The sequence below is a fragment of the Pongo pygmaeus genome, chromosome 9 (assembly GCF_028885625.2).
Source record: "Pongo pygmaeus isolate AG05252 chromosome 9, NHGRI_mPonPyg2-v2.0_pri, whole genome shotgun sequence".
Lineage (NCBI taxonomy): Eukaryota > Metazoa > Chordata > Mammalia > Primates > Hominidae > Pongo > Pongo pygmaeus.
Window position 1 is genome coordinate 60063950 of NC_072382.2, and position 12803 is coordinate 60076752.

Consider the following 12803-nt stretch of genomic DNA (forward strand, 5'->3'; position numbering starts at 1 on the left):
TCTGTGTCTCAGAATAAAGTTTTCAAATATTTAAAGAAATACAGAAACTTCATCACCCCAGAAGGTAAAATTCACAATGCGTAGTATCCATTCAATAAATATCAGGCTTGCAAAGCAGGAAAATATATGAATAATGAGAAAAATCAATCAATAGAAACAGACCCCAAAATGACACAGATGATAGAATTAGTAGATAAGAAGGTAAAAACAACTATTGTAAGAGACTTGCAACTAGAGCCAAATGAGATAAGCATCTGCTTTCCTAAAAAATCACCTATAAAGCTGGACAAAACTGACAAAAATAGTCATTTTGGCATTCTTAAAAAGACCAAAGTTATATACAATCTGAGAAAACATTTATGCCTCTTATATGTAAGAATAGTGGGGGTCTGTGACATTCTGGCCTAGGGCTATTGTTATTTCCCCTTCTACCAGGTTTGGTTAGCACAAAGTTGTCAGGCCAGGGCAGGCTGTGAGGACCAAGAGTTCTGCCATGGTGGAAAGGGATTCACTTAATTGGGAGTTGGTAGGTGCTAGCCATGCCCAGTGGTATTATTGGTTAAAGTGGCAATTATTGAATTATAAAACTAAGTAAAAAATTAGAGTATTTCAAAGTTGAAAAAGATGTAATAAACTCCATATGTTCAAGAAGATAGAGGAAAACATGAGCATGATAAAGCAAGATATGAAAAACCTAAATCAAATGTCTACAGATGAACAATACAGTGTTTGAGATTAATATATATATATATACTAGATGGGTTTAGCAACAGCTTAGACATTTCAGAAGAAAAGATTAGTGAACTTGAAAGCATAACAATAAAACTATCCAAAATGAAAGGCATAGAAAAAAGACTGGTCAGTACTGTGGGGCATCATCGAATAGACTAATGTATGCAATTGGAGGCCTGGAAAGAAAAGGAAGAAAGAGAAAATTGTACTTGAAGAAGTAATTACTGAAAATGTTCCAAATTTGATCAAAACTTTACATTTAGATTTTTTAGAAGCTCAGTGAGCCCCAAATAAAAGAAACATGGAGAAAATTAAGTAAACACCTAGCATATAAATCCCTATTATTTAGACGTGAGTAAAGGAACAAACTAGTTCAAACATCCTTTGAATTAAGAGCAAAGGGAAGTAAATTGAAATTAACTACATAAGATAATTTTGACATTCATAATGGATGTAACCATGTTGCTTGAGAACCTGTCCTATGTATAAATATACATAAACGTACATTGCAACGTATGTGACAAATTGCCTTTTCCCTATGAACACACACAAGAAAATCTGTGGCATCACTATATTATCAAACAATAGACTTATTTTCTCTGGTAGTTCAGTAGAAAAGGGTCCTGAAATTTGGAGTCCAATAAATTAGAATTTAAATTCTTTCCCCCATTATATGGCCTTAGACAAGGGATTTTGTCATTCTGACCTCCATTTTCCCATTTGTAAATTTAGAATAATACTGGCCAGGCTCATAGTTATTGATGGTTAAATGAACTAGTATATGAAAATGCCTAGTACGTGCTTGGTATATAATTACTTCTTTGCGCATGCTGTTTTTATTTTCTCTTTCTAATCCTCTTTCTCAAGTAGTATTTTCTGGCCTCTCTTTCTGTTCCCCCTTAATCAATGATATTAGTACTGGAAGAGACCTTAGAGATCATCTAGTATCAGACCCTCTTTTCACAGATGAAGAAATTGAGCCCCAGCAAGGTCACATGGTTACTAAGGGGGAAAATGTTCTGTTACCAAACTCTATTGGGTCTTTTAAACAACGGCATTAAAAGCTAGTTCTCTTTGCCTTCTTAAAAGCAAAGTGGGAGTTAACATTTGCTGACAATTTTATTTTAGAACACAATAATGCAGATCTTAAAACTGGACATTTAAATAAATATGCTCATATTATAACTAAATTTCTAGGATGATGAAAGTGTTATTTCAAGTATTTTATGGCAGGATAAATGAGACAAAATAAAAGAAGGAGCTTAGCTTTCAAGTTCCTGGATGAACTACAGTTACAAGCCAGATATTTGAATACTGTCTCAGTGAAGAAGGACTGGTATCTTAAAATAGACATTCTGTAAATATATGTAGAAAAGCATATAAAGAAACATCACTTTAAACATGAAAAATAAATTGCGTATAGCATAGTATGTGTAACATAATTATAATCTATCCTTGGTCTTTGCAAAAATTAATTTTAAACATGAATAGAGACCAGAATATAGACCATGAAGCGTGCCCACACCCAGAAAGCCACATAGAAGCCATGTTGTGGCATGTGGCTCCCTGGGCAGGGGCCTAGTACATCAGAAGAAGGCTTTCCATGTTTCCATTTTTAAAATGCTTGCAATTGTTTGATTTAAAATATATATTAAGAAATTAGCTGCAGAGACTATTTATAGCTACAAGAACTTTTCAGAGAGAGTAACACAAAAGCACTACAGAGCTGCTGAAATTTTAAATAATTCTTTGTAAATGCCCTAGGTTAATTTAGATCCCTGAAAACACATTAGGAAATTAAGCTGTAATGTGAGCTAATTCAGATTTTAATTTGGCAAAAAGAATGATCCAACTACACAGTTAATGTAAATAGAAGCGTAACAGAGGGAAATTAATGAGGTTTCCTTCCGATGAATCTTCAAGGAGGTAGATAATTAGCTTCTTTTGTTATTATTGTAGGAGAATGTGGCATTGTCTCTGAGGTGTAAAATAACTGTGGCTTACTAAGTGATAATGTGCTTCATTTGTCTTTTGTAAAAATAATTATTTATGTTAAACTCTTGTAGGATGAAGCAGCAGCACAGCCTCTGAATCTCTCATCCCGACCCAAGACAGCAGAGCCTGTAAAGTCCCCAACGTCTCCCACCCAGAACCTCTTCCCAGCCAGCAAAACCAGCCCTGTCAATCTGCCAAACAAAAGCAGCATCCCTAGCCCCATTGGAGGAAGCCTGGGAAGAGGATCCTCTTTAGGTAAATGGAAAAGTCAACACCAGGAAGAGACTTATGAATTAGGTAAAAGAAAGCAAACCTGTTTAGTTACGACTGATACTTGTTTCCAAAAGTGCTCCTTAGTAAGAGATAATACTCTTATCTTTTCTACTGAAACATAACCCAATTTAGTATCTTCTTTTATTAGAACTTTTGGAAAAGGTCATAATATAAATCCTGCTGGGATGGATTCTTTAGATGATAATGAGTTAGATCCAGCAAATCATAGTCTTAGGAACTTCTATATGTGGTCAGTGCTTTGATACTGAAATAATTTTTCAGGGACATAGGACCTGGCTTCAAAGCAACCTTTCAAAAGACCAAAATTTATTTGAAATTTTTATCTTCTATCAAAGTGTATGTGAATTTTACATCTTATCCCATATTACTTTTGCATTAAAACAAATATGAACGACACACTTCAAGAACATATATGAAATACTATTGATATGTAGGAAGAGATGTCGTAATGGCTCCTTATACTGCCCCATATATGGCCAAGTATCTCTAGGAATATTCATAGCCCTATGTGAAAAGTATGGAGGAAAAAACATGGGTTTTGGAATGAGGCAGGCTTGGACAGAGAGCCTTCATTTTCTAGCTATGTGACCCCAAGAAAGTTATTTAATATTTTCAAGTTCAGTTTCCTAGTATTACTAGCTCATAGGTTATTATGAGGATTAAAACAGAAAAATGCATATTAAGTATCTAGTGCAGTTTAGAACCTAGAAGGCATTCAATTTAAAAAGACTAGAATGAATGATTATCAATACATGTACATATATAAGTGGGATGAAACAATAAATGTGAAAGGAGTTGTCAGTAAGACAGTGCCAAATAAGCATTAACATTATTGTTACTATACTCTTTGTTTGGAAATTAAGTCTCTTAATTTGTTATACTCTTTGGAAATTAAGGGACTTAATTTCCAAACAGACAGACACAGATTTAAAGATTAAAGGGACAAGACCTAGCATTTCTTCAGATTACCTTCCTTGTATTATTGAGTCCTGAAGTCTAAAATGCTTATTTCAATAGATAAAATAATGTATAAGAATAGCCATTAACAGCTTAAAAAACATTCTTGCCTACTTTATCTGATTTGATGTTTCACAATAATCTTATGAGTTAGATAGTATATTATTACCCTCATTGTACAAATACATACATTGTGGTTCTTACAGGTAGAATGACTTGCCCACACTCCTGCAGCTGTTAATTAGCAGAAACAGGACTAGAATCCAGGTCCTCTCACATGTTACTCAAGTGTTCTTTTTGTAAACTCACAGTTAGAATATTTGCTAAATTGTGCTGAGTCTAAGTGAATCTTCTGATAGTGAGATGTTAATCTTCCTCACTGAATTTTGGAATATTGGATCTCTACAGGAGCATATTCTCATTTTGAGTAAGGATGCCTTTTTTGGGACCTGAAAGTTTTCATGCCAAGTTAGTGGTATCTATATAGAAGATAGAATTAAATCATTTCCAGCATGTGAATATGAATGCCCCTTGGCTGGATTTTTGGAAGTTGTGAGATGAGGGAAGAAAGCCAAGAAGAAGATAAATTATAGAGTTGACCTTGAAATAGCCCTCCTAGAATTCACTCTGAAATTGTTTGGAAAGCATTTGTTTGCTGTCCTGAGTATCATGAGGGACAGAGATGACTGAGTCACAGGCCCTGCTTTTATGGAACTCTACTCAGCAGAGCATATTTCTTAGATCATGAGCTAGAAATGGGCTGAAGTAATAGCACCTGTGTTTGAATAGCACTCTTGTCCGGATGATATTGGATAGAAATGTCCTTTTTACCAGAAAAGCTCCAAAATAAAAGCTGTGGGACCAAAAAGTGACTGACTTAAAAAAAAATTCCATGGATAGCTTGGGAATTTTTTCCAAACTCAAATGCATATGCACATGCATTGTACACATCAGACATCCAGTATGAGCTTGATTCTACACTCATTTCTTCTGTCCTGCCTAAGTGAGGTGTATACACACACACACACACACACACACACACACACGCTATGAAATGCTTATACGAGCCCTCAAGTAAGTGGATCACACTAACATTTGTCACAGCAGATGAAACCTATCTATCATCAAAAAATTGCCCTCTTTTTGTCTAAAATTGGAAAATCTTATTCAAAGTATTCATTTTACCCACAGTAAAATGCAAGATAACGTTGGAAATAAGTCAGTTTAATATTGAAAATTTTCCCTCTGTGTTGCGTGAAATACACTGGAAGTAAATATTTATTCTCACTTTTTTTTGAAGCTTTGTAGTTGTGTGAAAACCAGTCCCACACATATCGCCTCATTGTCATGAAGAGAGGGAGCTGATCGCAGTGGGTGTTCGAGCTGGGGGTGGGGAATGGGTTGTCATTCTCTTGGTAAATAACTGAGGCAGCCTGATGAGAAGAATGCTTCATTAACCAGCCAGCAGCTGGGGGACTGGAGAGTACGGTGAATTCCTTCCGCCCCCTCTTTCCTGCAGTGGACATATGCACACACAGATACAGATATCACTAAAGTACACATGTGGCCTCACAGATTTTTTTATTTTTTCTGCCGGCCAGAAACGACTGTGTTGTATTATCACAGCAACTATAATGTGTAGCCTGGACAAACATCTCTGCCTCCTCCTCACTCCTCAACCTCTTCCTCCCCATAATTTCCCCACAGAAGAGGCAACATTGTGCACCAATTGTACATACAGGTAGAGCAAATACCTTCCCCCAGTACGTACACAATTGGAGTCTAGGAACCATAGTCTGTGAGGAGGTGGGTAGACAGAACCCAGGTAGGCTGGAGTGCTGGGGTTTTCTCCAAGGGCTAAAAGAACCCAGCACAGCTTGGTTGCCCTGGCTCTGTGTTCTATGTATATTATTGTATAGTTTAAAAAATAGCAAATGTGCACCCCTTCCTTGTTCAGAGAATGCAGTTTTCTACAGGGGAGGGGGTAGTAGTAGTACTTTTTAGGAGTCTGACCTCACAAGCCTCTAATAATGCATCCTGTGTATGCAGATATCCTATCTAGTCTCAACTCCCCTGCCCTCTTTGGGGATCAGGATACAGTGATGAAAGCCATTCAGGAGGCGCGAAAGATGCGAGAGCAGATCCAGCGGGAGCAACAGCAGCAACAGCCACATGGTGTTGACGGGAAACTGTCCTCCATAAATAATATGGGGCTGAACAACTGCAGGAATGAAAAGGTAAAACTGCTTCCTTGTGTCACTGGATCTGCTAGACTTATTGGCTCACTCTCATCTGGTTCTTTCCAGGCTCCCAGGTATCAACCTGCAGCCACAGATTTGGGCTTCCAGCTTGAGGGCTGTCTTGTACTTTACCTTAATCTGTCATGTAGCATCTGTAAGCATTATTGTTGATTAACAAATATGCCCTTTCCCACCCAGTGTAAGTTGCCTCCCAATCTACCTGCCTCTTGGTGTTTTTCTGTCACGTTCTGAAATAGATATATCTTAAAATAAAGGAGATGTATGATGTTATTAGAATAAAAATAGAGTACCAGAATATTAAAAAGGGAAGACACATATGTGTTTACAATGAAGACTAATATGTTACCATGACTCACCATTAAATGTAATACTAAACTTCCTGTCAACCAGGACAAAAAATGAAGCAAAACAAAGCAATTTGCAAATTGCATTCATTTGGTTTTTGATCCAGCAAATTATTTATTGTTTATTCTATGATGGACTCTGTTCTAGGCACTGGAGATACAGCAGTGAGCAAATCTGACAAAGATACCTGCTTTCCTAGAGCTTATATTCTAATAGGAGAACACAGACAATGAAGAAATAAACAAATAGAAAATGTAATGGCAGGAAGTCAATAAATGCCATGAGAAAAAATAGAAGCAAGTTAAAGGAATAGGGTGTTATAGGGCTGGTATGTTAGGTAAGGTGGTAAGGACTCTCTGAGGAAGTGACATTGACATCTGAATGAAGCAACAGTCCAGGCCATATGAAAGGCAGGAGCAGGGGCATTCCAGGCACTGGGAATGATGAACATGCAGGCCCTCGGAGGATCAGACCAGCACCAAGGAGGCCAGTGTGGCAGGAATGGCATAAGAGACGGCACAGCCGGGGATCATAAAGTAAAAGTGATAGGCTGGGCAGAGCTTATTATTACCTGGTACACCCTGGAAAGGCTTTTCATTTTATTTTGAGTGTGATGGGAATCCCTAGACTGATTTTGTCCAGGACATTGACATGATCTGTTTTACATATAAAAGGATCATTCTGCCTACTGTGGAAGATTGGACTATATAGGAGGTTAAGAATGGAAACAGGGAGACTGGTTGAGAGGCTATTAGTAGACTGGGTGAAAAATTCTGATTATTTGATAGAAGGGTACTAATCTGATTATGGAGGCTCTACCCTCATAACCTCATCTAAACCTAATTACCTCCCAAAGACCCACCTCCAGTGACCATCACATTGCAGATTGGGGATTCAAGATAATGGATTCTGAGGGGACACAAAAATTATCTCCATAGTACCCTATATTGTTGAATTTGTATTATCTGTTGAAGTTCAAACTTAGACACTATTAACTTCAAATTCTACAGATTAATTTTAAGTATTTCTCATTGACTTTTTAAATTCATTTGGGAGGGAAAAGTCTGAAGTTTAAAAGGATAAAATTTTATTTTGCTTTGGAACACACGGGAGAGAGATGAGAGATGAGGTTAAGATAGATACATAGATGATAGATAGATAGATAGATAGATAGATAGATAGACAGATAGATAAATTTGAAGTTGACCTAAAACATATCACACTGAATATAACTGAGTCCCAGAAGGTAAGCTGCAAAATTGTTTCAATGGAACCAGAAAACCCTGGTTTCCAAGTTGAAGGGAGCTGTTTTCTCAGTAGGCAACCTTACTGGGGTTGAATTTGGGGCACGGGAAAAGTTCATTACTAGGGATGCTGTGTTCATGAGCTCTCCTTAACATGACCTCTCTCCTGCATAATGTTACTATTTTGCACATATATTTTGTGATTCTTGTAGGCTTTGTTTAGTATCTAGAATCAGTATCTATGATTGCTTGCTAGATTAGTTCAAGTTAGAAGAATAAATGAAGGACAGCACTAATGGATTCCTGTGATGGTAGCTTTGGCTTTCTTATAATCAAAATATCAGTCTTAATTTTATGGGGTTCCATGGGGCACTACTTTTTCTTCTGAGCATCAGATTTTGAGCCAAAGAGGGTAAATATTAATGTATAATGTACAATTAAACTGGAAAATGAATTATGACAAATTCAGTTTAACTCTTCAAAATTATTCATGTTGGAATCATCTGTTTCCTTAAATATAAGATCTATCCATTAGATTTATGAATTTGTTCTTTGTAGCTCATAATACAGGTGTAGGTAATTTTTTGTGGTGTTGCTGACATAAAACCTTATAATTTATTAAGCATACCTCTTCTCTCCCTCATTTCGACACTCTTTGCAGAGGAATGTGGCACAGATTTGGGTTTCCTGGGAAACAGGTCATGAGATGAAGATCAGCATGCAGGTTTATTAGGGAGTGCTTTTAGGATTGCTAAGGGAAGGGAGAAGAAAAAGGCCTGTACAGCATAGTGAGACCCTATCTCTAAAAAATAAACAAGTTTTAATTTTTTAAAAAAACCCAGGACTGTGCAGACGGAGAGGTTGTGCTCTGGTGCAGTCTCAACTAGGGCCTCTAGCAACCTCATAGGAAGCTTCCAGGCTGCCATGGCCATTCAGAATTGTCCTAAGTTGGGGTGAGAGTGTGAGCTTTTGTACACCTGCATCAACCAGTCACTGGATAAATGACGCCATGGGAAGAGGACATGACCTTGAGTGAGGTGACTCTCTCCAGCTAAGGCAATGTTGAGGAGGGCCAACAGCCAAGGGCTAGCTACCAACAGCATTTCCAGCAGTTGAGGGAATAAATCTTCCAGTCCTGAAGGGGGATCTGGGCTGCACATCAGTGTCCACTATAGCTTGTTACATTTAGTGTATTAGATGTATACAAGACAGTCTTTGTATATATCATAAATGTGGGCTAACACTTACTAACAGGCATAGGGATGCTTATGTCTTTACAGTACTTATAGAATCATATATGTGTCCATATGAGTACACGTTTACTCATGATGGGTCTCACTGTATTGGGTAAATCCCTATTTTGGCACTTTAAAATGAAACATTGTTGACTTGATCGGCCAGAACGGCACCAATGGAGTCGTTGTCGACTGTGTCGATGTGTCACGGGGTATTTAGGATCTGTTAAATATATACATTGTAGGGACAATAGACTGTAATGGCACCTTAGGAGCTGTTCTCCTCCATCATTTCAACATAGCTTCTGTGCATGAATTGTCAGTGTCCTGCCAGCAGATGTCTAAGTTACCGCCCTGGGTTGTAGCTTTCCACACAAAGAACACCAGCCATCTTCACCCCTAAGTACCAGTGCAGTTAGATCACACTATAGCCTAATTGCTTACCAAATTTTGTTGTTTTGACATCTCTAAGATAGAGAGTATTTTAGTCATGACAATACATAGCAGAATTTTAATTAGGCTGCTTCAAAGTCTCCTCAGAGCTAAACTAAGGGCATCTGGCAAGAAGACAGGCAAGGCAGGGTGGGCCTTTTTAATGAAGGGATAGATGTTAAAGTATGTTCTGTAACTCTCTGACGTTCTTGATGTTTGAATGCTGACTCAGTGAAAGCATTGGTTGGAATGCTTTCCTGCATAGGTATTATGTAAGCCAGTAGACTGATTACCTGCTGATCACAACTGCACATGAAAAGTCAGATTACACATCTGTACACATGTGTCCTGAGCTGCTATTCACTTCCTTATCTGGGAATCACTTGAGAAAAATACTTGACCTCATCACGTGTCAAAGTGAGCTACAGTGGACACTATTATCACACTTTACTTGCCTCTGAAGTATATGGGTAGAATTGAAACTGTAGAGTAAAAGAATTGGAGGGAGCATTACATTTGATCAAGTCCAATCACTTCGATTTGCATATGGGAAAACTGAAACCTAGAGAAAGAAAAGGACTTACCCACAGTCGTAGTGTATTTGTAGCAGGACAGAAATTAAATCTCAGCTTTCCTGATTCCTAGTTAATTGTATTTCCACTTATAGAACAATACCAGATTCATTTATTAATTTCCTATGATATCTTACATTTTACATTGGCAATCTCAAAGCTTTGATGAAATGAAGCAGGTAATAAATAAACAAAAACAGCAAAGCAGAAAAGCATTTAGCTCTCTGCTTTCTCTATACTTGTCACCTTCTGTCTGGGTAGGGTATTCTTTCCTGCCATGGTGTCCGTTGCTGCTGGTGCTGGAAAGCTACCAGTCAGGAAATAGAAGATTGAATGGTGCTGGTATAGACAAAGAAACAAAAGAGGTGGCTAGACCAGGAGCAGTCATAGAAAGACAGACTACATGTAGATTACAAAGAACATGGATTTTAGAGTTGATTAATCCTGGGTCTCAGTTCTCCCTGTGCTATTTTCTAACTGTGTTACTTAAGTAAATTATTTAACCTCTCTGAGTCTCAATGATCATTTCTATAAAATGGAGATAATTACCATTTTCTTGAAGGGATGTTTTGAAGAAAAGCATATGTACAGCATATAGCTTGCTCAGAAGATGCTCAATTAATATCACATTCTTTCTCACTTTCAGATGGCAGGCAGCTTGTCAAATCTGTTGTTTAGTTTTAAAATTTTTCTTTCTTTGATACTCTCCACTGGTGAATGAGTCAACCTATTGGTCCTTGGATCCAAAATGTCTTAGAAGAGAAAAAAAGGCTAGTTAGATTCTAACAGGCAGCTTCTTACAAAGTCAGGATATGCATATTTCTTTTTCATTTTTGGAGTAACTTGTATAAACTAGCTACCTGCTAGGATCTGGCTAAAGCCAACATGATAATAATACTCAAATTTGATTATGTTAGTGTGCTAGGGAGCTTTTGTTCCTACTTAATGTATTCTTTAATATATTTCCACAAAAGCAGAATTTTAATCTATAATTTTTTGGAAAAGCTTGACCTGATTCTTGATGGCTATTTACATTTCTTATACCCAAATGATATTTTTCAGTGAATTAAATAGGAAAACAATATCTAATCATTGGGGCACATTGTAAACTTGTTCCCATTTATTTAAGAAGCCATTGTTCATTTTTTGAAAGTGTAGATTCTTGCATTTCACCCATATGTTTCAAAAATATCAGTATAGTACATCAGTATTACACTGATGTAATACTGCCCCCTTTTATTGGAAAAGAAAAACATACTGGACATATTCTGCTTCGCATTGTCAATTACCATAGCTCCTTGTTATTCGTACAATTGATTCAGGTATTCATTGTTGCATGACAGGATAAATTTAGACAGAGGATCAATATAGCTGTACAGCAGTAAGTGAAAGGGGCTTGTGAGAAAATTATTTAGCAAAGTGTGTTGGGAATGAATGAGCTCCTTCTATAGCTCACAGACTAGTGAGGTTTGGTTGTTTTCAAAGGCATACATAGTCCTAATTAATCAGGATTGTCATTTTTGTGAACAGTTGACTAACATGCTTGTGTTGCTTTTCTATGTCAACCTATTCTCAAGACAACTTATACTATGAAGAATGTGGGGCACATTAGAGATTTTTGCAGTAAGGGAAGAAATTCTAATTGTAATTCTCATTTGCAAAGCAGAGAAGTAGTCACTGTTTAAAAAACATTTGTGTACTACTCTTTCTTTATGTCATGACAATGAATATTTTTATACTGCTTTCTATGCTCCAAATATATTATTACATATATATTCACTCTTGAACCTTTCCAAATTTAGGGATGTTGGTATTACTGTCCTTGTTTCACAGATGAAGAAACTAAGACCAGCTCTGGATCACTTTACTCCAGCATTTCCTTTCCATCATCTCATTTGTTCCCTACATCTCTGTGAGATTGATAGCGCAATTTTACTTAAAATCTAAAACGAGACACACATCTGAGTTTCAAACATCAATTTAATGAAGTGAATGCTAAAATTATGAGCTAAAGAAGTCTATCTAGATATATGTGCTTCATACATATGTCTTTGAAATGAATAGCTATATTTATACTTGTGATAGTGTTTTTTTTAAAAGAACATACACAGATCAAAAGTGCTATAAAATTAGAGAAAAGCAAGGTAAGTTTTATTAATGTTGGATTTTACATTTGAACTAATAACATTGGGCAACTATGAAGTTCTGTATGTAGGCTCCTGGCTGAATGTAATCATTAAGTTCTTTTTCTGTCATCAGGACTACTTGATTGGTTGCCTAGCTACTAGCTTAAAAGGCCAAACTCATAAAAAACAACAACAAACTTGTTTGGCTCTTTTCTTCTCTGTACTTTAAACAGAAAAAAAAATGGTGAGAATTTATATATAAGTGTACAAGTTCAAGATCCTTCCTAGGGATAGGTGTGGGTGTAGGAATAAATATAAAGCCTTGAGTTTTATTTATACATGTTTTAGTCAAAAGGCTACATCTAGTTAGTGTATCTCTCAATGAAAGGGCTAAAATTCGATATATTCAGTTATATCGAATTCAGTTATATCGAATGTCCCATACATTCTGTGAAAGAGTTGTTGGTTTTGTTATGTATGGAGCAAACTTACTAATTATGAGGATTTTATAGACCTAACCTCCCATTATGGCAGGTAGTTTCTAATCCTTAATCCTTCTAGATCTAATCTCTTCTAGATGTAATCTCTTAATACTTCCAGACCAGCTGTT

At 36.7% G+C, this 12803-nt stretch overlaps 1 protein-coding gene across 23 annotated transcripts in view; it reads left to right on the forward strand.

Moving 5' to 3' along the window:
* SOX6 (SRY-box transcription factor 6) overlaps positions 1-12803 on the forward strand; it is a 664535-nt gene that overhangs the window by 578710 nt on the left and 73022 nt on the right. For 12 of the 23 annotated variants that reach the window (XM_054438792.2, XM_063671129.1, XM_063671128.1 and 9 more), the window contains 2 exons: positions 2799-3024; positions 6028-6215. In XM_054438792.2, the coding sequence (XP_054294767.1) occupies positions 2799-3024; positions 6028-6215 (414 nt within the window). The remainder of the gene's footprint in view (positions 1-2798; positions 3025-6027; positions 6216-12803) is intronic. The other 11 variants (XM_054438794.2, XM_054438791.2, XM_054438803.2 and 8 more) reach the window with 1 other exon arrangement.